Below are 27,217 nucleotides of genomic sequence, written 5' to 3'. Positions count from 1 at the left end.
AAGTGAGAGATGTGCGCCACTTCAAGAAAACCAGTTTGTGGATGAGGGTGGGTTTTCTTGATTACTGAGCCTAGACAGCTCAGTAAACTATCAAGAACAAACACAAATTCTGGTTTCCCAGTCCTCTTACGTCATTTGCGTCACCCAAGTGTCTGGGCTTTTCCTCGCCTTCCCCAAAGGCTGCCATGTGTCATACTTATTTGTAAATTAGCCTCACTCACCAAGTGGACAGTGTTCCTTGGAATGGTGCCCTGTGCTATACATTTAGATAGAACCAGAGTAGCAAGTCAGAGCCGGGGAAGAAAGCAGGCGCCCCGGCCGAGCACATCAAATTAATCAAATACAGTGCACTCTCCCGGTCTCACAGACTAGTACTCACTCTTAAGATTCATATCCCGTGAATGTGCAGAAAAAGAGGATGCTCTTTGTCCTTCCTGTGGTGAAAAGCTTTTCACTATACTCTGGATGTCAACATTTTTGAGACTAAAAATAGGACCTCTCTGTTTTATACTTAAACTTGCCCCAAATAGTTAAGATTCAGAAAGCAAAGTCAAACACTATATGGGAGCCTCATTTCTCAGGAGAATCTCTCAGAGATGAATCATGGTCTGTTTGGAACAGGAAGAAATGATAACTCACTTTCTCATCGGTTTTAGGACCCTTACTAACCGCCAAATGACGAATGAACTTAACCTAACTGGATATGGCCAAGAGCAGACTCTGAAGAGTAAAGAATTTCATCTTTTGGTATTTCTTGGGATACTGACTGTACTACCCGAAACACAAGTTCCCCAGGAATTCGGTGGTTCCTTGAACAGAATCACAAAAACGGTGGTGATATTTATAGGGAGGAAAAATCTCTCTATTTCCATTGAAGATTTGGAAGGTCTGTTTCCTGAATGTCCATATATCCTTCCCTTTCTCCAAACATTTAAGAGATTTGGGGAATGACCATATATTGTAAAATGCAATGCCGATGTGTATTGTTCCCACTGCGTGAGGACATGTCTCCTACAATTTGTATTTACAAAGAAACCATATATGTGTATGCTGTGGTATGTGTATGCTCTTGTGGGATGTGTGCTCCCATGTTCTCTTTTTTTACGTATGAAAAGCACACAGGTATTATACGCAGTTATTATGGGATTTGTATCAAGACTGACTCTTGTATCTGTGCATTCATTACAGTGAATCAAAAAACCTTTTGTGCTATTGAAATTCTCCTCACTCAGCCTTCTTTTCATATCTACCTATCTATGTATAGCTAAGTAGATATACACATATACATTCACTTGAGTGCTACACACACAGACACACACACACACACACACACACACACGCACGCACACAGCCGTCACATGAATAGGAAGTGTTAGAATCGATGAGAAGGTGCTCAGATGTTAAGCAAATGACGGGCTGCCTATTAAGGATGACTGCTGGTTTGGGGCATCTCTGTTGAGCATTTGTGACACCTTCGCCTAGCCCAGAGCTTGTCTGATCATCACCTAGGGTTGAGGTGACACAAAAGCTCAAAAATTCTTGGCAGAAATTCAGAGCAGCTTTCTACACCCTAGGAAGCTGACACCAGCAGTAAATGCTGAAATTCACCAGCAGTGAGTATGCCTGGAATGGTTTGGAGTGAATTCAACTCCAAGGAAAGATGTCTTTCCACATTGATTGAAATCCTGTCTCTGAAATTTTGGGCTGCCAAAAGACTGTGAACAAAATGGAATGTTTCCCCGACTCGTTCTCAGCTTTCTGGGCTAATCCACCTGACCTTGCTGGGGAACCTTTGATTTTTATGGTGAACGTTTGAGACTTTTATAGCATCTTTTCTCTGAAGTGCATGCTCTGAGACAGCTGTAACCAAGGACAGTTTTAGATGTGAAAATGAAAAGTGGAGAAAGGGAAAGGGAGGGAGGAAAGCAGAGGAGAAAGCGAAAGGAAAGGAGAATACACAATTCAGCCATCAGCAAGTTCAAATCTTGGTCATTTGAAGCTTAATTCCTGGATACTACTGAAGCCAAGGATACCAGAATCCCCTAAGGCACAATGAGACCATTTGTCTGTTGCTCAAATTTCTTTTGCTAATACAAGATTTCTTATATGGATGATATGTTAAGAAACAGAAGGACATAAAAAGAAGTTTTCAAATAATCAACTGAGCATTTCAATTTCAAGCTATGTTCTCAGAATCAGGAGAAGTGCTATGTTCTCAGAATCAGGAGAATGTAACTGTAGTTGCAAATTTCTCTTCCAGAAAAAAAAAAAAAGAGACCTTCAGCTAACCCAGTGGTTCTCAAACATTAGCTGCATTGAACATCATCTGAGGGCGTGTTAAAGTACAGATCGCTGGCCCTCCCTCTGGAGTTTCTGAATCAATAGGTCTGGAGTGGGGCCGGAGTATTTAGATTGCTTACAAGTTCCCAGAAATGTTGATGTTGCTGGTCCTGAGGCTGCACTCTGAGAAGCCCTGCATTAATCAAAGGCCTGCTAAGTGCAGGCTCCATGTTGGGTGCCAGCGATGATACTTGATGGATCCTAATACAAAGGTGGTTTTGGTCTCAAGAATGTTTGCTTGAGTAACTAGGAAGCTTCATTAAAATGCCATAAGAGAGATACAGATACAATGCTATGAGAATTCCAAAGAGGGGAATTACTCCCAAGTGGAGAAGGAAGAAGATAATTGTGGAAAATCATGGAGGTCTTGGTATTCATGCTAGGTCACAAGGGATGAGGAGAACTTGTACATTTGATGAAGGAGGAGAGGGGCTCTCAGGATGGAGAGAACAGTGTGAACAAAGTCATGGAGGTCAGAGGCAACTTGAATTTGGGTCCAAGTAAACAGTCCAGTCCAGAATGAAGGGTGGACTGAAAGGTGCATGAAGGAGGGAATAGTACAGAACAGAAATACATAGAATTCCCTAAATAGGACTGTGCCTTCTCTTGCCTCTCTGGCTTTACGCATGCCATTCCTTTTTCCAGAAAAGTCCTCCCTTCTTAGACAAATGCCAGTGCCTCCAAGATTAGCTTGCAACTTTCTTTGATTTATTTCATAATGTTTTTCTGATTTTCTTCTCAGTCCCCTTTGTAAACTTCAGTTCTTTCCCCTCAAAACTTAAACTGTGGTATTCCAGGCTCTGCTGTATGCACACTCTCCTTGGGTGGTGTCAACCATTCTGAAGGCTTCAATTACCATGATGCCGATGATGGTTAAATATGTATTTCCAGCCTCCCAGCTCACACGTCTCACCTCAGCATACGACCTGCTGTTTACCACCGAGTATCATTCCTGGAGCTCCTCCATCTCCACAACTTCAATCGTCTTCTATCTCTACTGCTCCTCCTCTGTTCTCTCTGACTTAGTGAACAGACATCAGCATTCACCCTGCTCTCCAACTTGGAACCTGGGTTTCATCCTTGTTTCTGCCTTTTCTCTCATGTAGCCCATCCAGTTGTTCATATCCTCTTCTCCGACCTCCTGGCTTTAGGTCAGACCTTAAGCATTTCTCACCTGGATTATTGCATCTGCCTCCTAACTGAATCCCTCCAATGGCTTCAGGATAAAGTCCCAACCTCTTAACATGAATTATAGGCATTTTAATGATATAGGCCCACCTACTTTTTTAGTCTTCCTTGCCTGTTTTCTAACCACTTTCCCAACTAATGAAGTGCTTGTAGTTCATCGAAATGCCCTGTCCTCCCATCTCCTCATATACCTTCAATATCCAGAATCTTTTGCCTAGATGCTCTTTTTTCCCTCCACCTCTTTTTTCTTTTCTTTTTTCCATCTCTTTCTTTGACTAACTCTGATTCATCCTCAGAAATCTGAGCTCACTTTCCAAAAAGCAATTCTCAATACCAGCAACCCTCTCCCCCATCCCACACCCCAACCCTTGCAACTCACATTGGGCTAGGTGAGAATCCAATATACCCTTGTAGTGACCTGTGTCTAGCTATTATGGTCCTGTTACATTCTAAGCACTAGTTTTTTTGTCCAATAGAGTGTGTGTGTGTGTGTGTGTGTGTGTGTGTCAGTTGTTTCTAGAATTCACATGCCCTACCCCAAAAACATGATCCCAATCTCTATGAGGGGAAGCCTGTCATTTGGGAAGGCTTTCCAGGTGATTCTCATCCAGCCTGTTCTGTTGAGATAGAGAACCTCTAGAGGGAAAGATCTTCTCAGCCCCTGACACAGAACTTGGCACATTATAGGTTACCATCACATGTTAGAGGATGGCAGGGACACCAGATGCTAGGGTAAAACGTCTGTTCTTCCTCTAGTAGACGATGAGTAGGAATGTAACATTTGTGAGTAGGGGCTGAACATAGACTAATGCATTAAGAAAGTGATGTGTGATCAGTGAGGTGTGAATTAATTGGAGGAGAGAGAGGAAGTACATATGGCATACTGAATCCTGGATGGAAAGTTGCAGAGATTATAGAGAATATGGGGCTGCCGGAGTAAAAACCACCCAGAGTAATGTTCAGAGTAACACCAGACTGAAGCACACGAAGTCTTTATAGGAGGCCCTGGCGAAAGGACCTAAAAGATCATCTCTAGGCTACCGGGGGGCATAACTGCCTTCTGTTCTTCAGCCAGATATCAAACACTGCTGCATGACATGGCTCGAGTGGATATGGGGGCTCCAGACTGGAGTGCACTGAGAGTATGAATCTGGGGGAACTGTTCCTAGATCCACTTTAGTCTGGAGTAGCACTGTCCCCAGGAGGGGGACCCGTTCTAGAACAGATTCAATTCCCTATGGATCCACCTCAGACTGATTCTAATGCCTGGTATCAACGAATTCTAGGCAAGAGTGAACATACAAACACACCCCACAGCATTCATTAAGTCAGAATTCTGGAAAAGGTGAAACTGTCTTTCAGGCTTAATTTATTTCTGCCAACTTGTTTTGTTTGATTACAACACACATTTAGAAGATGCTTGCCCTTCACTTTCCAGTCTCCTTTTAGCCTTTGTCAGTAACCTTGCAGGCTCTCCACAGGTGGTTCCATTTGTAATCCATTTGACACAGCAAGACTATCATAATTAATGAAGCTCCCTACAGCACTGCCAGTGACCCAGAATGTAGGACAGGAGAGGCGCTGAAGCAGTGGAAAGAACAGTGGGCTGAGAGCCAGGAGACCTGGACGTGGTCAGGAGCCTGCTGAGGGGCTGCCGTAGAAAGAGGGCAGCTCGCTTTTCTTTCGTGCCTCTCTTTGTCTCCAGCCTTAAACTGGAAGGATGAGGAAGAAAAGGCACTGTCTCAAACGAGGCCATAATTCCTAAGCATTAAAATTCCTGCTCTTGGCTCCCTTCCTTTATTTGTCACTGAAAATCACTGTACAACAAACTGTTGTTGAGTCCAGTTTTGATTGTGGTAGGAAGGGGGGAAGATACGGCTGAATCTTTAAATGCTAAAATAAACATGGAAGTTTCTGAGGTGAGGACTAGGGTGGAGCCTGGAGAACACACGCATCTAAGCGCTTCCAGGGGCGGTTCCCCCAGTGCCCGCCTGGCAGGATTTTCACTTGGTCAGGGTTTGAGGTAGGAACAAAGGGAACCAGGCGTGGTATCTTTTCCCTTTTTTCCCTCTCTGCTTCAAAACACATGTAAATGGAATAAAAAGAGAAAGGAAGTAAGAAGCCAGAAAAAAACCAGATGGTTTTCTATAATGGTTTTCATCCAGTTACAAAGATGTTTTGACAATAAGGTCCTAGAGAAAAGAACTGGGATATATTTTTCCACATTTCACCCCACACCATTTCTTGGATATGTTCACCAACACCCATAGAATAAACAGATCAGCTGCAAAAGAATTCCAGGAAGGTCATGGGAAAGCTCTTATGGTCTAGCTTGGTATACAGAGTCAAACAGAGCAATCTGGCTGATTTGTTCATTAAAATGGTGCCATATGCAATCCCTAAAAAATGTTCTCTGTAGGACCCGAGAGACCTGCTCTCCTTCCCTCAGGCTTTCTCAGACTCTCCGGTTCAGATTCACATCCCACTGTCTTCACTGGTCAGCTCCTAGAGACATCATGCTATGATCCCCATGAAACCCACAAAGAACCGAGATGTGGCATCTCATGCTGAGGGTCCCATTTTCCCCCTAACTGAAGAAACCTGAATTTATCTGAATCGAAGCCTTCACCTCAATTTGTTTTATTATTATTCAAAATCCTACTGCCTCATTCCCTCCCGAACAGGTCCTTGAATCTCCTAGCTTTTTCCTTTTCTTGCTCTACACAGATATAGGGTTTAAATCCCGAGTATCAGTTATTTGGATTATTCCCTTTTCACTCATGTTTTTACTCACCGTATCAATCATTTATTACTATTATTATATTTTGAAAATGTATTTAAAATCCTACTTTTTTCTGGTTATAAGAGGAATACAAAGTCACACAAAATAGTTCTACCCTTTATGATTATAAAAATGTCCCAAGAAAATAAACTGAAGTTTCTGTTTTTCCATTAGTGCATGTTTCCAGAACCATTGGATGTATTTTCATGAAACGTGGAGGGGACGTTTTGGATGGTTTGATTTAGACTAGAAACTAGACGGCACACGTGCCATTCACTCTGCGGGCCCTGGCAGGCGTGCTCCTGGGCAGCTGACGATGAGGTACAGCGAGAGGCCTCCATGCTCCTGATGGGGGACCTTGCCAAACAGATAAAGAAACTGAGAACAGTTTCAGACATGAACTCCAACTCCAAAGTCCCAGGGACCAATGTTCCGTCCGTACTGCGGGCTCCAGATCAACGAGCGGAAGCCGGGGCTGTTCTGTTGGACGATGATGGGGCATTCTCCTGAGCTAGGCTGGCTGGGCCGGCTGGTAAAGAATACCCATACCAGCAACAGTCATCACAATAAAGCATCTGTCCAGTGTCTGTTCTCGGCAAGGTCGGGAGCAGACACAAGACCTGCGGTGCTTCATTTAAACCCCCCAACAGCCCTCTGAAGTAAGTAATGCTCTTATCTCCTCTTCAGGGATGAGGAAATTGAAATCTTTGGAAGCTGAACGGATTACTCCGGGACACAAGGTTGGTAAGTAGCAGAGCCAGCATTCGAACCCAAGGATCGCCTTCATCCGAAGTCCCCAGTCCCCACCACCATGCGCATTTCTAGCAACAGTCTTCCAGGCTGTGGCCGGAGCGCCCTCTCATCACTACACCCTGTCTGCTTCCTGAAACCACGGCCAGGTCTCTACAGCACTACGGCCAGGGCTCAAGCCTGTTAGTCTGATCCCAGGCGCTGCAGGGGTGCTTCGAGGTAGTTGACTGCTGCTCCACACCCCTGCTTTGTCTTATTTTCTGACACCCTGCCTCCATCCCATGCCGCGCGGGCCACACTACGTCTCGGCCTCTTCATCTGGTGTTCTCACTTCCACCTCTCCACCTTCTGCCACGCCGCTCCCCGAGCCAACAGTCTCTCCAGCTCGGCTGCCAAATCCTCTCAGAGCCAGGCAGCACCCTGTCCTCCCTCTGCTTTGATCAGCGGAAACCAGAGGAGTTTCTTTCTTACTCCAAAACCCTTTCCGCACCCTCTCTGTAGCGCTCTCTGAAGCTGACGCTTCCGGTCAGGCTGCTCTGGCTACGCATGCTCAGTGAGTGTTGAGGGTGGTCCTTCCTACCTATCATCAGACCTTGGGGTGGGGGTGGGGGATGAAATTTGGGCGCAGACTAACGAACATTTATTGTGTATGCCGGGTGTCGTTCTACCATGTTCTAGGCATTGCTCTGAGTACAGAAGATGCAATAATAGTTAACAGAAGCATGTAGAGGCCCTTCCCTCATGGAAGTTACATTCTAGTGAAAATACCTCCCCATTTCTGTGTTCAGGTGTATATTCCCATAGGATAGCTCTGGAGACAGACTGCCTGGGATCACGTCCCAACCTTTCTACTTACAGTCTATGTGACCTAAGCTGAGTTAGTTAACCTGTCTTTGCCTCAGTTTCCTGTAAATTGGGAAACACTAATAGCATTTCCCTCAAAGACATTACGAGAATTAAATAAGCAAATATAGTTAATACATGTGAAGTATTTAGGATAGTAGTTGTGATATTGTGATTTATAATAAGGAATGTCTTTGGTCTTCCACCTCATTCCTGGCTCAAAGCTCCTAAAACCCTTGGAATTTCCTAAAGGCTGATAGCGCCAAGGTGTCTTTTGTTATGTTAATGACGTTACTTTCAAAAACCGCCTCAGGATGGGGGCTGGTTGCTAGGAGAACCAAATGTGTGATTAGAGGCTTGGAACTTTCAGTCCCACCCCCAACCTCTGGGGAAGAGAGAACTGAAGATTGAGTTCGATCACCAATGGCCAGTGATTCAATCAATCACGCCTATGTAAGGAAGCCTCCATAAACAACAACAAAGGACAGGTTCGGAGAGCTTCCGGGTTGGTGAACACGTGGAGATGTGCAAGCAGGGTGTGCTGGGGGAGGGATGGAATCTGCTTGTTCTTACCCAGACCCTATGTTTGCATCTGACATCTGGCTGTTCCCGAGTTACATCCTTTTGTGACATCTGGTGATCTAGTAAGTAAAATGCTTCTCTGAGTTCTATGAGCCGCTTTAGCAAATTAACCGAACCCGTGGAGGGGGTCCTTGGAACTTCCAGTCTGTACATCTCAAGTGGTGGGGGAGGGCAGTCTTGTAGCCCTTTATTTAGGGGATCTGGTGCTGTCCTGCAGGTCATCTCAGAATTCAGATAAATTGCAGGACACCGTGGTGGTGTCCACGAATTTCTTGGTGGTGTGGAAAACCACTCCCACACTTTGGAACTGGGTGCAGAATCACAGTGGCACGCTGTAAGATCTCAGTATGTTAATTATTACTTCTTTTAGATAACTAAACATGTAGATGACAGAGGTCTTTCTTTGGAAATTTCTTAATTTTTAAAAAAATATTTATTGAGAGAGAGAGGACACGTGCGTGTGCACGTGCTGCACGCAGGGTGAGGGGCAGAGGGAGAGAGAATTTCAAGCTGACTCCACCCTGAGCACGGAGCCTGAGGCGGGGCTCCACCTGACAACCCTGAAATCTTGACCTGAGCTGAAATCAAGAGTCAGGTGCTTAAGGGATTGAGCCACCCAAGTGCCCCCTTTGGAAATTTCTTAAGTCTCTTCCTCTGGGCTGTAAATTTTTTTAAAAATTCAAATTCAATTCATTAACATAAAATGTAATATTGGTTTCAAAGGTGGAGGTCAGTGATTCCTCAGTCTTATATAATACTCAGTGCTCCTTACATCACGTGCCCTCCTTAATGTCCTGCTTCTTAAAGGCAAGGGCCAAGTCTTTAGTTGTTTGTATTTGCCACACCTGGTCTAGTGCTTTTCACTGCTTGTCAGTGAATACATGTTCTTGACTGACAGGGCCAGTGGAGGAGGCCTCTGTTTGAGGGTCAGAGTGTATCTTGGCTCTCCTCAGAGCGCCACTGTGTTCGCCTGAGGGGCTCCATTTTCATTACTGTATCTTCTTGAAGAGAGAGGAATGTATATTCAGTGCCTTCTATTGTTTGTGTAAAACATATTTGTAATTTCTCAAGAAACAAGTCCCAAGGTGATCATGTTACAAACATCCTTTGCCTCAAAGAGAAATGGCAAGACTTACCTTGATTTTTCAACGGTAAAGGCATAGTTTCCCTGAGTTTGCTCAAAAGATTTTTCATTTCTCGCATGTCTCTGTAAAAGTGATAAAAAGAAAGAAAAATCAGCTGTAAGTTTTTGAAATGCAATCCCAAACAGTCTGTTCTATGAGACAATTGAGAGACGAGAGTCTGTGCTTAATTGTACTAGCTCTAGTTTCCAGTAGGCAAATATTGAATTTATTTTGTTTTTATAAGAGAAAAGTCTGAGACTGATGGCTCTGGAAGGAATGAGAACTACTCTGGCAAACATTTCCACAGGGCATTCTGCTGTAGGAGCCCTCATCTCTGCCTTCAGTTGGACCTGGCTGAGATCAGAGAGGAGTCTCTGATAACGAGGCTAGTGTTGCAGATTTCTAAGAGGGAGGTCAAGGACATGGAAGTAGGGTAACGGGTACTCTGGGCAGAGCTGAGCCTGGGTGATGTTGCTCTCTGGCTTTAAGGTCAGATGGCTGCTGTGGCTGTACTGGTTCACTTGCTCTTGTCTCATTACTGCAATCAAAATTTGGTGTAACAGGTGTTAGGGATTCACAAGGCTCAACATTCATTTAAGTGACTTAGAATGATGGGAAACTGACAAATTCTAAAACCTTCAGAGAAGAGCTCTTCACGATGGCGGCAGTGGGGTGGGGTTGGGGGGGAGGGAGAAGGAGGGAGAGAGAAGCACCTGGGACGGATGGACAGATGGACTTTCCTCTGGTCCCTCGCATGTACGTAAGCCACTGCATCACTCCAACATCTCTGCTCCCTCATCTTAGAGTATGTGTGACCATAAAACCCCCCGACTGTGGAGCAGGAAACCATCCCCGGGGGCTTCTAGTTTGGGATGGGGACCAGTTGGACTTTTCAGATCCTTGAGGCAGTAGTTCTCCACATGTTCTGGTGGTCATTCAGTGGAGTTAGTGCTCTTGAAATCACAGGACATAGTGGTAGATTTCATTTGCAAGAGCAAAAATCAGATACATCTTTTAGTTAGCTCTAGAAGAGGCAAGCAATGGAGCAGGCACTAAAGATTTAAGAAAGTTTTGGGGGGAGGATAATCTGAAAATTGAGGAAATTCTATCTACTAACTTATTTGCCTTTTGCTCTGTGAAGAAAAGGAATCACCATTTAGTTTTAGGTATGAAATCCCTCAGTTCCTTCCTTCCTTTTGTATTTTAAGAAGGCTCTTCCCCCAGTGTGGGGTTTGAACTCACAACCCGGAGATTAAGAGTTGTGCGCTCTACCAACTGAGCCCGCCAGGCGCCCCTGCCTCAGTGTATGTCTTGATACACAACTTCTCTTGAGTATGGTTTAGGACCACTTGCCCTAGGGGAGGCCAGAGACCCCATAGGGTCTCTTCTTAAGTATTGACTAACATGTATAAAGAACTCTTTTTTGGGAATAGCTGATTGGAAAAGGAGAAGAAAGCAGGCTTGTGGACCAGGTGTAGAAATAAACCCATAAAAACAATCATACTTTTCCATAAGTATGAGGATATGTCTGTGGGGCACCGATACTGATAAGCCCCAAGGGGTATTTCTAGAGAGAGAACGTGAAAGTGGGGGGGGGGGGAGGAAGGCAGGGCCCTTGCATCCAGTAGTGCAAGGGGTACATTCTGATTTCCTGTAAAATTCTCAAGGGTGGATGGGATGGGGGGTGGGTGGGCACACGGTGGGAACGGGTCAGGAATGCAGTATGTGAGACTGAGGCAAGGCCCCCCGGAAAGCACCAATTCTCAGGCGTAGTGCTGCACAGGACAATCACCATGTGCCAAGACCCCACCCCCTGAGTCTGATGCAGCTAGTTTCTGGGGATGGGGCTCAGGAATCAATGTTTTTAAAAAAGCCCTTCTGTTGATTTTAATGTGCAGCCCAGTGTGAGACACGCTGATCTCTTAGGGCAGAGAGGGGGAGAATTTAGGAAGCTGCCTTACCAGACCAGATCTCTTGTACCTACTTGTCTCAGTCATTCCCACCTCCTTTGACCTGAATGTGGATTTTAAGGCTGAACTTTGAAACTATGGGCTATACTCATTTTCTTTTTGTAAATTGAGTTAAAATTGGTATATAACGTTATTTAAGTTTCAGGTGTACAATATTGTAAGTTGCCATCTGTGTGTACTACAAAGCTGTCACCGCTACAAGTCTAGTTATAATCCATCACCCTACAACTGACCCCCTTCAACCATTTCACCCACCTCCATCTCCCACCCTCTGTAACCATCTGTCTGTTCTCTTGTATCTATGAGTTTGTTTTTGTTTTGTTTTCCTTTGTAGATTCCACATGAGTGGAATCATATGGTATTTGTTTTTCTCTGTGTGATTTATTTCACTTAGTATAAACCTTCACGTCTATCTATGTTGTTGCAAATAGCAAGCTGAGTAGTATTCCATTATAGTGCGCGCGCACACACACACCCCACATCTTTTTCCATTCATCCATTGATGAACATTTAGGTGGTCTGTATTTCTTGGTCATTGTAAATAATGCAGCAATGAACAGAGGGGTGCGTATATCTTTTGAATCAGCGTTTTTGTTTTCTTTGGATAAATATCTAGAAGTGGAATAGCTGGATCATATGGTAGTCCTATTCTTATTCTTTTGTGAAATATACATCTGCTTTCCATAGTGGCTGCACCAATTTACATTCCCATCAATTGGGTATGAGAGGTCCTTTTTTTCCACATCCTTGCCAACATTTGTTATTTCTTGTCTTTTTGTACTCTCTTCTAAATGGTGAGAGGTGATACCTCCTTGTTGTTTTGATTTGCATTTTCCTGATGATTAGTGATGTTTAACATCTTTCTATGTGCCTGTTGGCCATCTGTATGTCTTCTTTGAAAAAATGATTATTCAGATCCTCTGCCCATTTTTTAATTGGATTGTTTCTTTTTTTGTTGTTCCTTGAGTTCTTTATATATTTTGGATCTTAATCCTTTATTGGATATATGAGTTGCAAAAATTTCCCATTCAGTAGATCATGTTTGTTTTGATGACCATTTCTTTAACTACGCAAAAGATTTTCAATTTGATGTAATCTCATTTGTTTATTTTTGCTTCTATTTCCCTTGCGTTTGGAATCAGATACACAAAAAACATCACTAGGACTCATGTTGAGGGGCTTACTGCTTATGTTTTCTTCTAGGAATTTTATGGTTTCAGATCTTACATTCAGGTTTTTAATCCATTTTGAGTTAATTTTTGTGCATCGTGTAAGATAGTGGTCTAACTTCATTGTGTTGCATGTGGCTGTCTAGTTTTTCCAGCTGTATTTTTTTTTTAAAGATTAATGTCTGTATTTATTTATGAATGAGAGAGAGAGAGAGAGAGAGAGTGAGCATGATCGGGGGAGGAGCAGAGGGAGAAGCAGACTCCCAGCTGAGCAGGGAAGCCCTACATGGGGCTCGATCCCAGGATCCCTAGATCATGACCTGAGTTGAAGGCAGATGCTTAATGGACTGAGCCACCCAGATGCCCCTTTTCAGCTCCATTTGTTGAAGAGAATGCCTTTTCTCCGTTGTGTGTTCTTGGCTCCTTTATCATAAATTAATTGTCCATATATGCATGGGCTTCATTCTGGGCTCTCCATTTCATTTCATTGATATGTGTGTCTGTTTTTAGGCTAATAGAGTACTGTTTTGATTACTGTGTTTTGTAGCATAGTTTGAAATCAGGGACTGTGATACTTTCACCTTTGTTCTTCTTTCTCAACAGTGATTTGGCTATTGAAGATCTTTTGTGGTACCATGCAAATTTTAGAATTATTTGTTCTGGTTCTGTAAAAAAAAAAAATTCACTGGAATTTTGATAAGTATTGCACTGAATCTGTAGATTGCTTTGGGTAGTATGGACATTTTAACTCTATTTTTCCAATCCATGATCATGGAGTATTTTTTCCATTTATTTGTGTCTTCATTTTCTTTCATCAATGTCTTACAGTTTTCAATGTGTAGGTCTTTCACCTTGGTTAAATTTATTCCTAGGTTTTTGATGCAATTTAAATGGAATTAGTTTCTTAATTACTCTGATAATTTGTGATTAGTATACACAAATGCCACAGATTTCTGTGTGTCGATTTCGTATCCTGCTACTTTACTGAATTCATTCATCAGTTCTAACAGGTTTTTTTTTTTTGGAGTCTTTTGAGTTTTCTATGTATAGTATCATGTCATTGCAGATAGTGACACTTTTTCTTCTTCCTTTATCATTTGGATGCTTTTTATTCCTTTTTCTTGCCTAGTTATTTTGGTTGGTATGTTCAACACTGTGTTGAATAGAAGTGGTAAGTGGCCATTTTTGTCTTATTCTTGATTTTAGAGGAAACATTTTCAACTATTCTCCATTGACTGTGATATTAGCTGTGGGTTTGTCATATATGGCATTTACTGTGTTGACATATATTCCCTCTATGCCTTCTTTGTTGAGTTTTTATTAAAAATGGTGTTGAATTGAGTCAAATGCTTTTTCTGCAGTTATTGAGATGATCATATAATTTTTAGCCTTCATTTTGTTAATGTGGTGTGTCACATTGATTTGCAGATGTTGAGCCATCTTTGTATCCCTGGAATCAGTCCCACTAGATCATGTTCTATGGTCTTTTATTTTATTGTTGTTTTCAGTTTTTTAATATTTTGTTGACAATTTCTGCATTAATGTTCATTGATGATATTGACCTATAATTTTCTTTTTTTGTGATGTCCTTCTCTGGTATTGGTATCGGGGTTATGCTAGCCTCATAAAATGACTTTGGAAGTGTTTCCTCCTCTTTAATTTTTTGGAAGAGTTTGAGAAGGATAGGTATTAAATCTTTGAACGTTTAGTAGAATTCACCTGTGACGCTGTCTGGTCCTGGACTTGTGTTTTTTGGGAAGTTTTTGATTATTGATTCACTCTCCTTACCAGTAATTGGTCTGTTCAGATTTTCTGTTTCTTCATGACTCAGTCTTGGAAGAGTATGTTTCTCCGAATTTATGCATTTCTTCCAGATTGTCCACTTTGTTAGCATGTAAATGCTTGTAGTAGTTTTTATGGTCCTTTGTATTTCTGTGATGTTAGTTGTACATTCTGTTCTTTCCTTTCTGATTTTATTTATTGGAACCTTCTCTCTTTTTTCTTGGTTAGTCTAGCTAAAGGTTTTTCAGTTTCATTTATCTTTTCAAAAAATCAGCTCTTAGTTTCATTGATCTTTTCTATTGTTTTTTAGGTCTCTATTTCATTTCTTTTTTTTTTTTAAAGATTTTATTTATTTATTTGACAGAGAGAGAGACACAGCAGGAGAGGGAACACAAGCGGGAGGAGTGGGAGAGGGAGAAGCAGGCTCCCCGTCAAGCAGGGAGCCCTATGCGGGGCTTGATCCCAGGACCCCTGGATCATGACCTGAGCAGAAGGCAGACGCTTAATGACTGAGCCACCCAGGAACCCTGTATTTCATTTCTTTCCACTCTGTATTTATTATTTCCTTCTCTCTACTGATTTTGGGCTTGTTTCTTAATTTTTTTTCCTAGCTCTGGTAGGTGTAAAGTTAGATTGATTATTTTTCTTGCTTATGGAGGTAAGTCTGTTATGATTTTCCCTCTTAAGTCCCTTTTGCTATGTCGCACAGATTTTGGTATGTCATAATTCTGTTTTCATTAGTCTGTAGGTTGTTGGTTTTTTTTTTTTTTAATTTCTTCATTGACATCTTTGATTACCCATAGGTTTTTTAGTAGCATGTTGTTTTATCTGCACATTTTTGTGTTTTTTCCAGCTTTCTTTTTGTAATTGATTTCTACTTTCATACCACTGTAGTCAGAAAAGATACTTGATAAGATTTCAATCTTCCTGAATCTACTGAGACTTGTTTTGTGGTCTAATATGTGATCTGTCTTGGAGAATGTTCCATGTACAGTTGAAAAGAATGTGTATTCTGTTGCTTTTTGATGGAATGTCTTTGTATATATATTATGTGCATCTGGTCTAATGTGTCATTTAAGGCCAGTGTTTCCTTATTAATTTTGAATTTGCATGACCTACCCAGTGATGTAAGTAGGATGTGAAAGTCCTCTACTATCAGTGTATTGCTGTCAGTTTCTCCCTTTAGGTTCATTAATCTTGGTTTTATATATCTTGGTGCTCCTGTATTGGGTGCATATATATTTAAAAGTGTTATATCTTTTTGTTAGATTGACCTCTTTACATTATGTAATGCCCTTCTTTGTCTATTATCACAGTCTTTGTTTTAAAGTCTACTTTGGGGGGCGCCTGGGTGGCACAGCGGTTAAGCGTCTGCCTTCGGCTCAGGGCGTGATCCCGGCGTTCCGGGATCGAGTCCCACATCAGGCTCTTCCGCTATGAGCCTGCCTCTTCCTCTCCCACTCCCCCTGCTTGTGTTCCCTCTCTCTCTGGCTGTCTCTATCTCTGTGAAATAAATAAATAAAATCTTTAAAAAAAAAAAAAATAAAGTCTACTTTGGGGGCACCTGGGTGGCATAGCGGTTAGGCGTCTGCCTTCGGCTCAGGGCGTGATCCCGGCGCTATGGGATCGAGCCCCACGTCAGGCTCCTCCGCTATGAGCCTGCTTCTTCCTCTCCCATTCCCCCTGCTTGTGTTCCCTCTCTCGCTGGCTATCTCTCTCTCTGTCAAATAAATAAATAAAATCTTTAAAAAAAAAAAAAGTCTACTTTGTCTGGGGCGCCTGGGTGGCACAGAGGTTAAGCATCTGCCTTCGGCTCAGGGCGTGATCCCGGCGTTCTGGGATCGAGCCCCACATCAGGCTCTTCCGCTATGAGCCTGCTTCTTCCTTTCCCACTCCCCCTGCTTGTGTTCCCTCTCTCGCTGGCTGTCTCTATCTCTGTCGAATAAATAAATAAAATCTTAAAAAAAAAAAAGTCTACTTTGTCTGCTATGAATATTCCTACACCAGCTTTCTATTCATTTACATTTGCATGAAATATCTTTGTTCATCCCTTCAAGTTCAGTCTGTGCGTGTCCTGAAGTGAGTCTCTTATAGGTAGCATACAGATGGTCTTATTTTCATTGATCCCTTCAGCCACTCTGTGTCTTTTGATTGCCAAGTTTAGTCCTTTTACATTTAAAGTAACTATTGATAGGTAAGTACTTACTGCCATTTTGTTGATTGTTTTCTGGCTGTTTTGTAGTTCCTCTCTGTTCCTTTCTTTTTTCTCTCTTAACGTTGTAGTTTGATGGCTCTCTGTAGTGTTTTGTTTAGATTCTCTTCTCATTTTCTTTTGTGTTTTTTTTTCTCAAATATTTTATTTATTCGTTTGAGAGAGAGAGAGAGACAGAGAGAGCACAAGCAGGGAGAGAGGCAGAGGGAAAGGGAAAAACAGACTCCCCTCTGAGCAGGGAGGCCGACATAGGTCTGGATCCCAGGACCCCAGGATTGTGACCTGAGCCGAAGGCAGACGCTTAACTGACTGAGCCACCCAGGCACCCCTTCTTTCGTGTTTTTCTGACAAGTTTTTGCTTTGTGGCTTGCCATAAAGTTCACATGTGAGTTCCTATGTATATAATGGTCTGTTTTGAGTTAATAGCAACATTCTAAAACTTTATATTTTTTTCCTACTCCCTGCTATTTTATGTTTTTGATGTCTCATTTTACATCTTTTAATTTTATGCATCCTTAATTCTTGTAGTTTCAGTTAACTGTACTGTTTTTGTCTTTAAACCTTCATAGTTGCTTTGTAAATGATTGATTCACTACTTTTACTGTATGTTTACCTTTTCCAGGAGGATTTCATATATATTTTCTTGTTATTAATTAGTGCCATTTCTTTTCAGTTTAGAGAAGTCCCTTTAACATTTATTGTGATGCTGGTTTAGTGGTGATGAGCTCCTTTATACAGCTTTTGCTTATCTGGAAAACTCTTAATCAATCTCGCCCTAATTTTTTATTTTTTTTCTTTATTTAAGTAGGCTCCACACTAGGTGGTGCAGAGCCCAATGTGGGGCCTGAACCCATGACCCCAAGATCAAGACCTGAGCTGAGATAAAAAATCAGACACTCAACCAACTGAACCACCCAGGAGCCCCTCTCCCTCAATTTTGAATGATAACTTGCTGAGAATTCTTGGTGAATTTTTTTCTTTTTAGGACTTTGAATATGTTATGCCACTCTCTTCTGGCTTGCAAGATTTCTGTTGAAAAATCTGCTGGCATACTTACGGGGTTTCTCTTGCTGTTTTTAAGATTCTCTCTTTAACTCTTGCCATTTTAATTACTATTAAAATTACCATTTTAATTATAATGTGTCTTTTTGTGGGTCTCTTTGGGTTCATTTTATTCGGGACTCCTTGTGCTTCTTAAACCCGGATTCCTTCTCCAAATTAGAAAAGTTTTCAACTATTATTTCTTCAATTAAGTTTTCTGTACTTTTTTCTCTCTCTTCCCTTTCTGGAATCTCTGTAATGCAAACATTGTTCCACTTGATGTCTCAGAGGTCCCTTAAATTATCTCCATTTTCTACAATTCTTTTTTTTTGCTCTTCTGCCCAGGTGACTTCTATTGCTTTCTTTTCTAGCTTGCTGATCAGATTTTTGGCTTCATCCAGTCTGCTCTTGAACCCCTGTAGTATACTTTTCAGTTCAGTTGTTGTATTCTTTAGCTCTGTAACTACTCTTTGGAACTTTCTTTTACTTACTCTTTCTTTGTGGAGGATTTCCATGTTCATCCATTCTTCTCCCTAATTCACTGAGCATCTTTATGACCATTACTTTAAACTCCTTATCCAGGTAGGTTGCTTATGTCTGTTTCATTAATTTTTTTTTCTGATGTTTTGTCTTGTTTTTTTGTTTGAAACATAATGTTTTGTTGAAATATTTTGTCTCATTCTCTGTGTTTGTTTATATGTATTAGTCAAATTCACTACCCCTTCTAATCTTGGAAGAATGTCTCTGGGCAGGAGAGGTCATGTGGAGCCCAGATATGCAATCCCCTCTGACCACCAGAGCTCAAGGATTATCCTCTTGATGGGCTGCACACATCCATCTGGTGTGGCAAGGTTGTATCTGTGGTATGGGGGTGGGTGGGATTGGCCCTTGGTCTGGCTGAGACATGTGGTTTTGCTCTGATGGTGTGTGGGATTCTCACCTGGGCATGCCCACCAGCTCTAATAGGTTAGAGTTCCAAAATGGTGCCCACCAACACCAAACTTAGGAAGGTAGGAAGAGGTCACATATATAGAGGCTGCCATTGTCTCTGTCTCTGGATAAGGTCCCAACATTTTCCTGCCACTCTGGCAGGTGCTTTAAGATTAGTAAGTTGGTTTCCTTCACATATGATCTAGGCACTTTTCAAATTCATGTTTTTGTGCTGGGTCCCCGGGCAAGTGAATCAGTGCATGAGTCCCTATGACTGAGTTCTCCATTCCCTTCAGTTTCATAGTTATCCTGGATATAATCCTCATTGGCTGTCAAAGACTGGCATTTAGGGGGTCTCCTACCTCTCATGCAGGGTCAAAGGGTTGGAAGCCTGATGTGGAGCACAGACCCCTCACTTCTTAGGAAAAAATTCTGTACTTTTGAGACCCTTCCCGATTGTGGATCACAACACTTATGGTGGAGTCTTTTTTTGGCAAGGCAGGGTCTTTGCTTCTCCTATCCATCTCAGTGCTGTCCTTTTTGTTCTTTTTTTGTGGAGGCTCCATTCATCCAATTTGCTGGTCTTTTTCAGAGGAAATTATTATTGTATATTTGTTGGATCCATGGGAGGGAGTGAGTTCATATCTTCTTATGTCACCATCTTGAACATAACTGCACCCTCTCTTATTTTTATTGCCAGCCATAGCTTGCTTCCTAACAAGCTCAAAAGGCTTAGGTATAGTTGCTATGCAAGGTGTCTGAAGGGGAAAATGTCTTTGCTGATGGATTATGCCCTGATCATGGCACTCTAGCAGATATTTCTTCCTGGGAGTAGAGCAAAGCATTTTCTATTTCATAAATTAAGATAAATCATTCTCTCTCCATTTGTCTATAGCTGTATCAGACCATGCCAAACAGCTTTATTGTTTGAATTGTTGGATTTCCAAGCTTATACAAAATCCAAGTTTTATTAATAGCACATAATTACCACATGCTTCAATTTTCTATAAACACAGAAATTCAGTAATTAGCTTTAGAATTATATTACAATATGAAAATAGAACCACAATGGCTATAAATGCCATTGTGTGTTACGTTTCTAAAAATAAAAAAATAAAATGTTCATTATCTTGTCAATGATTCAGCTGCACACAAAGCACTCAGTGGAATTGCCCAGTATTCATTCAACTGCTTTGTGTCAGCTCTAGGGACATTAGTAGCAAAGGACATGATATCACTGTGAAGGCCAATAAACAAGGGCCTCATCCTCCTGCCTCACAGAATGGCATTTTTAGCATCTAGATGAGCCATGGCACTTATTATTATGTTATTATTGCTCCCTTTCCCCAGATGAAATTGAATCACCGTCGAATCTCTTCTTCTCAAGAAGGAAACTCCCTATCAGGGAGCTACCGCTTGTTAAGACAAATGCATTAACTCGCTTTGACCACTAAGGGGCCATCAGCTACATTCTGGGAAGGCAAGAGAAGGGAACTCTGTGAAAAGCTGTCTGTCAACTGGACAGAATGCTTAGCCCCTGACAGCTCAGCAGGCCACTCCATACACCTGAAATGCAAGAATCTACTGTTGGCATCTTTGCATGATTTTGGATTCTTCTCCTTTAAACAAATGGAAATTTTGGTCCCCAGCCCAGTGGGTGAGCTATGATGGTATATAGATTGAACGTTCTCCCTTCCCAAGGAAGCAGACTGTTTTCATTTCCATGGAGACACAGTGTGGTAGAGTGGCATAAAAAGAGGCCTGGGAGCCTGGGACTACTGGAAATCCTGCTACCGTTCTACTGCAGGGTTTGGACTCCTTACCCTCTGTTACCTCAATTTTCTGAGATTTCTGAAGTCTAAATCCGAAAGACAAAAGCTGAATCTAAAAGAGAAAAATCTCAACTTTTATAGCCCCTAAGAGTATTAACTGGAGGAATACTGGCAGTCTATTTAGGGTAACTTCCCACTTACCTTTCAGTGTTCTCGATGTCTGTGGAAACCTGCCCGGAATGTTGCTGAATGTCTCCAGGGGATGGTGAGGGGTCCTCTAGAGCAGGTGTTTCTGTAGTCTCCTCAATTTTGCAATCCAAACTCTTGGTTCCCCCGCCAGTCTCCTTTCCTAAGTTGGGGGCAGTGGGGGTGGTGTTGATAAAGAGAAAAGGATAAGAAATCATAAATTCAAGTTCCATAGCCAAGATATCATTGCAAGGATCGTCTGTGCTTTGAGTTATAGGCTCCATTAGCCCTCATAACTTTCTGAATACTAAATACAATACTAGTTCAGTTGCTTCTGAATATCATGAATACAGATATCTCTATCTCTAGCTATATAAATGTATGTACTTGTGTGTGTGTGTGCATGTATGTAGCATGTTTCACAACTTTCTGGGAAAGATAGTTTGAGGTCAATGCAACAAGATCACGGTAAAGGTAAGGGCTCAGTCTTTGATGGAGTACCGGGTCTCTATAATCCACTCTTAGTGAGGTAGATCAGGTCAGCTCGGGAGGGGGGTTTCAGCCTGTGAAATCAAGCTGCCTTTTGGTTCTTTGATTCAAGGGCAACTCAGATGACCAGGAGCAGGGGACACCCAGCAGGAAGAATGGGAGCTCCCGCCCTTCTCTCTGACTCTCACACTGGCTGTCTTGGATTCATATCCCTTAAACAAATACAAATTTTGGGACCCAGTATGTGGAAAGTAGTAGTATCTTAGTATGTAGGAAACAGGAGAGATTGTGGACTTGCCTTCCATTTCCTTGGCTTTCCGGCCTCCTTTAGTTTATCCTTCTATGAGGAAATAGTTCAGCCTTAAGATCCAGACTTGCTCTGCTGAGACCATAAAGTGCCATCAACTAAAGTGCCATGTACTTTCTGGGTAGCCATCCACAGCAATGCACTGCCAGTCCACTAAGACTTGTATTTACTATGCCTAATCTCAAGTGAAAAAAATCAATACTTTCTAGAAACAAATCTCCAAATTGGTTCAGCAATAAATTCATATGAAATTAAATGGGAGTTATAGTCTATGGCCCAGATACCCTCTGTTACCATCTTTCATTCGCTGAACATTGTCATCTGTAAGGGTGTGTCCTGGTATAGGAATCGCCTGTGAAGCTGGAGAACTGAGCTCTATCAGTTGCTCCTTCACTGTTTCATTCATTTATTCACTTAGAAATATTTCTCGAGCATTAGCTAAGTATCAGGTACTGGGCTTGATGCTAGATTTTTTTCTTTTACTCTCTTATCCAGTTGTTATTTGTAGTACGTAGCTGCAGTGCTAGACAAGTTGTTAAGAATTTGTTATAGCCCATATCATTGAATATTCATGAGATAACAGCTATACCAGGTTACCTCGTAGCTCAGTTTCCCTAATCCTGATGTGTGTTTTGCATAGTTAAAAACAAAACAAAACAATATAAGGGTGCCTGCATGGCTCAGTCGGTCAAGCCATCTGCCTTTGACTCAGGTCATGACCCTCAGAGTCCTGGGATCGAGCCCTGCCTTGGGCTCCCCACCCAGTGGAAAATGGGCTGCTCCTTCTCCTTCTCCCTCTGCTCCTCCCAGGCACTGGTGCTCTCTCTTTCCTCTCTCAAATAAATAAATAAAATATTTAAAAAAACACGCAATATAAACAAAAAATAAAACAAACACACTTGTGAATAGGATGGTAAAATCTAATAGGAAGATTTTCCCTTGGATTCCTGACTGAAGGAGACTAGCAAAAATCTCATCCCTGTCATTTCTAACCTATATGGCAGCAACACAAGGAAAAAGAGACAAGCACTTAAGTGGTAATTAACTGTATACCATTCATCAACCTATAGGAGAAATGGACCTCTGAATATTCAGCCGAAGCACAAACACAAGTTTACTGATGAGAACTTTTGATCCTTTTGTGTGTACTTTATGCTGATTGATCCTGAGTGATGGAATTGCTTTTCCAATTTTATGGTATGCTGTTGGGGTGAAATTTAATTAAGCACGTAATTTAGCATATTACCATTTCACAGTTGGAGGGCACTGACCTCTTAAAAGCAATTGCATTGCACTTCCTGGGAGAAGGCAACAAATAGAGTCCATCTGCCACCCCCAGCTGAGCAGGGTTGGCCTTAGGGTGCAGTTCTGCAGGGGTGGCTACGATCTGAGAGAGAAGCAAAAGGCGGGGCTCCCTAAACCCAGCCCTCTGAAGGATTGGGCCATCTGAAAGCACACATGGCTCCCGCGGTACTCCTGTGGAGTAGAAATGCCTGGGGGAACACAGTATGGTTTGGGCAGCAAAGGAGAGAGGAAGAAGATACACAGACCCAGTTCTCTGCTTAGGGGCTTTGCTTGGCTTGGGGCCACCATAGCCCCTGTCCTGTGGTCAGAGCTTTCATTCGAAAGAGGACGCAAGGAATCCTCTCTTTACCTCCCTGATATATGTATATATATACTTTTTACGTGAAAAGGCACAAATAGAATCCAGTCCACAATCAGTGTGTTTACACTCCCTGCCCTTAATACTTCTACTACTTATATAAGACAAAGATCATTCTATAACCTTTTCAAAGTAAAATAACTATTTGTATATTCGTGAAACACACTTATGAGCTTGTAATGCCAAGTCATCTCCTCCTTCTCCTCATTTTCCAGTGACTAGGTCTAACCCTGCTAGAGTAGATGAACAAAAATAAGAACTCTGGCTGCGGGGCTTGCGTTTAGTGCTTTCTGTCAGCTCACACAATCTCTGCAGAATTTTGGTCGTATTGTATCTTCTCTGGCTGAAACATCTTAAAAAGACCGAAGGGATCAGTATGAATTTAAGGGGTTTTCAATTCCAGAGTATTTGTGGGGTCAAGGTCACTCTGCACGTAGGTAACAATTGCTTTCATGTACTCAGAGCCCTGACTATGTGGGGCATCCCTTCCCAGTACAGAGTCTGTTTATTGTCTTCATGGCACTTGTCTCTTTTAGACATTATCTTGCTTATGGGGGCGCCTGGGTAGCTCAGTTGATTAAGCATCTGCCTTCGGCTCAGGTCATGATCCCAGGGTTCTGGGATCGAGCCCCGCATCAGGCTCCCTGCTCAGTGGGGAGCCTGCTTCTCCGTCGTCCACTCCCCCTCCTTGTGCGCTCTCGCTCTCCGTGTCAAATAAATAGATAAAATCTTTAAAAAAAATTATTTTGCTTATGTATTTGTTAACAAATTAAATACATTTTTAATAGTATATAAATTTGCATATGCTTTTTTCTTGTAACTCTTTCATATCTCTAATGCTGTGTATTCGTGGCTCTGGATTTCTCTGTACAATATGTCTTGGGTTCCACATCATCTTTAGCTTTCTTGGATTCAGTTTTCATTTTGTTGCAGCATAGCCTCGACTAATTATTTCAGAGCATATCGGTGGAATGCAAAATTTTTTACTCTTTAAGTAACTGAAAATACTTTTCTCTCTTTCTCTCTCTTTGTGCTCACACTTAAATTTTAATTGGCTGGATATAAATCTATCTTCAGAGTAAGTGTCTCTCAAAACTTGGAAGATACTATGTCCTTATCTTATGTCCATCTCCAGAGTGATTTGTATGTAGCCTGTTGATGGCGCTCTGAAAAATTTTTAGGGTATTGTCTTTAAATTTTTGATTTATGAGATGGTTCCTAAATATTTGAACGTGTAGCTTCTCTTTATGTTAATCTTTGTTGGCATTTGCAATCTGTCATCTCCCCTTTTTAGTTTGAGAATTTGCAAACCTCCTGCAAAATTTCAGTAATACAACGGACGCCCAGATGTTCTGGTGTTACCAACTATTAACATTTAGCTATATTTTCTTTTATTTCTCTCTCTGTATCTGTATGTATGTATATGTGCATAGGTTTCATGTATATAGATTATATGGATTATATATAATTTTTATATATAAAACTATAAATATAATTTTTCGACCCATTTAAGAGTAAGTTGCAGACATTAATGGCTCTTTATTCTAAATACTTCGGCATATATCTCCTAAAGAACAAATATGTTTTCCTCCATAAGCTCAAAGCAATGATCACACCAAAAAAAATATTTAACTTGGATTAAATATGATTCAATACAATTTGATACAATATGATTTATTATTTAATATGTAGACTATATTCACATTTCCCCAGTTGTTTCAGTAATGTTTTTTTTTAGCTTTTTTTTTCATCGAAGGCTCCAGTTAAGGATTGTGCCCTGCATTTGGTTGTCCTTTTTCTTTATCTTCCTTTTATCTAGAACAGCACCCTGGTCTTTTTGTCTTTCACGTCATTAGTATTTTTGAATGAGGAGTTCAGGCTAGTTGTTTTATAGAGTCTTTCAGTTTGGATTTGTCTTCTTGTTTCCGCATGTCTAGGTTCGGAGTAAACACTTTTTGGCAGGCATATTACAGAAGTGATACTGTACCCTTCTTCGTGCAGTGCATCAAAAAGCACATGAGTCACTCTGTCCCATTATTGTCAGTTAAGTATTATTGATTGCTTGGTTTCTTCCCAAAGCTTTCCTTCCAATGGGAAAAAGGGATCCACCATTCTAGACTACCCCTTTCCCTTACTAATTACTAAGTACTCTATGGAGTGATGCATTGAGGTCTTATGGCATTTTCAATTTAAATATTTCTTTCTTTTGGGTTTGGGGAAAGGTTTCCTATTTTTCTTGATTACCCGCTTCTCTATTCTCTCCATTCTTTCAGAATTCCTGTTTCTTACTGGAGTCTCTGGAACCATCCTGTATGTTTCTTAACTGTCCCCCATACTCCACCTTTATTTTGGGGGCTGAATTCTGGGAGGATACCTTGACTTGATCTTCTAGTTTACTATTTTAGGGTCTCAGTATATTCATTTTCATAATTGTTAAGAACTGTGAAGGGTCCGAGATTTTACTTTACCTGTGAGTTAGCCTGCTACAGTTTCGTGGATCCTGGAAGAAGACTTGAGACTTCTAAGTCAGAGAAAAGAACAGTTCATTACTCACAGAATTGCCGTGGCCAGACTATAAGCATTTGTGTTGGTTTCTTGATCCTAATTCCCACAGGGAGACATGGAAAGGGCCAGATCACTACCTGTACAACACGGGGCTGTGTGACAGGAGAGGAACCCTGAGCTTAGGGATCTTGTCTTTCATCAGCATGTCTGCCCTTTGCCCCAGAGGGAAGCATTTTCATGATACTGAATAGTCAGTATGCCCTGCTCTGGAGAGAGACACTATCTCTATTTTCCAAGGCATTTACTAAGTCAATATCCTTGAAAAGATAGTATAAAACAAAGGGCAGTCAGTGCCTCACTGTGCAAGATGTGCAGAAATGCGAGAGACTGGAGGGTTGTCTCCCAACACCAGTTATCCCATCTATTTAATTTTTATTTGATTGATAACATTTTTATCCCCAACAAATCTGGCCACTTCCTTTTGGTTACAGACTATTATTGTTTTATGGGTATGGTAGACTCATAAATCGCTCTGAGAATATCAACTACATATATTTTAAATTCTTTGTCTGTTCCCCCTTTAAAATTTGTTCTTCAAGTATTAGCTGTTTGATGCGTTTGGCATCCCCTTTTTGACGTGTTGGCTTTTTTTTTTTTTTTAATTTATCATCCTGAATGTCTATCCAGATTTATCTATGAGGATCTCTGTTTGCCTACCATTCTGATTATAGTGTCCTCCTTATGGTTATTGCAGAGAAGGGACAGGATGTGTGGCTGCGAAATGGGTGTTTCAAGCTTGTCTTCTGGGTGCTTCTCATCTCCAGTGATACGCTACCTGGGCACTTGATCTGTTTTTTGGGCCCCCTGTCTACTCAGAGTTTCCTGTTTAAAACTCCAACTACAGCAAGATACACTGAGCAGTTTAGCCCGGGATAAACACCGGAGTAAGGTGCTGCCTTTCTTTTTCTTCTATGGCTGTCTTCATGGAGGGGAAAAGTTATTTCACACTCTGCTCTCCTTTGCTGCCTGTCCTGACAATCACACCAGATGTCCTCCTGGGGCGAGCGGTGATGGTCTCTGCTGCTCAGTGTGGGGCAGCCCAGCTTTTTCTGAATGTAATTTCAAACCTTAATTTCCCTGACAACAGTTCCAGAAATCCTGCCTGTGATTTGCATTTGTTGATTCCAACTTCAAAGTATTTCTGGAATTGATTTTATTTTTGCAGTAATTTTCTCCTGCTTAAATTTCTTTTGTTTGAGTGTCTTATCAGCTACGGTTTCTCCTGTTGATTTATATCCACCAGTCCGTTCCCAATAGCTTTATAGCTTTGAGAAATTCTCCAAAATTTCTGGTTTGTTGAAGGCATCCTTCCTTGTTTTTCAGGGGCATAGAAGACTGTCCTGTGTTTGCTGATCTCTGTTTTCTTTTCCTCTTGCACTTAGGAGGGGCCACGTGACACAGCTATGGCCAATGGATTGTAAGTAGGAGTGATGTATGCCTCTTCCATATTGGCTCCTAAAAATTCTCCTGTGTGATTTCCCTTGCTTTCTTTTCTCCTCCTGACCTCTGAATGGATATGGTT

General features: G+C 41.6%; 1 protein-coding gene across 2 annotated transcripts in view; it reads right to left on the bottom strand.

Moving 5' to 3' along the window:
* Positions 1-27,217, bottom strand: part of RGS7BP (regulator of G protein signaling 7 binding protein) — a 103,033-nt gene that overhangs the window by 6,725 nt on the left and 69,091 nt on the right. The window contains exons 4-5 of one of the 2 annotated variants that reach the window (XM_026498897.4): positions 20,687-20,834; positions 9,622-9,692 (exon numbers count right to left, since the gene is read on the bottom strand). In XM_026498897.4, the coding sequence (XP_026354682.2) occupies positions 9,622-9,692; positions 20,687-20,834 (219 nt within the window). Of the gene's footprint in view, positions 1-9,617; positions 9,693-20,686; positions 20,835-27,217 lie in introns of those variants that run through there. The other variant, XM_057307280.1, reaches the window with a different exon arrangement.

Source organism: Ursus arctos, unplaced genomic scaffold (assembly GCF_023065955.2).
Source record: "Ursus arctos isolate Adak ecotype North America unplaced genomic scaffold, UrsArc2.0 scaffold_5, whole genome shotgun sequence".
Classification (NCBI taxonomy): Eukaryota; Metazoa; Chordata; class Mammalia; order Carnivora; family Ursidae; genus Ursus; species Ursus arctos.
The sequence above is the reverse complement of the archived record's forward strand: the minus strand, read 5'-3'. Positions and strand labels throughout refer to the sequence as shown.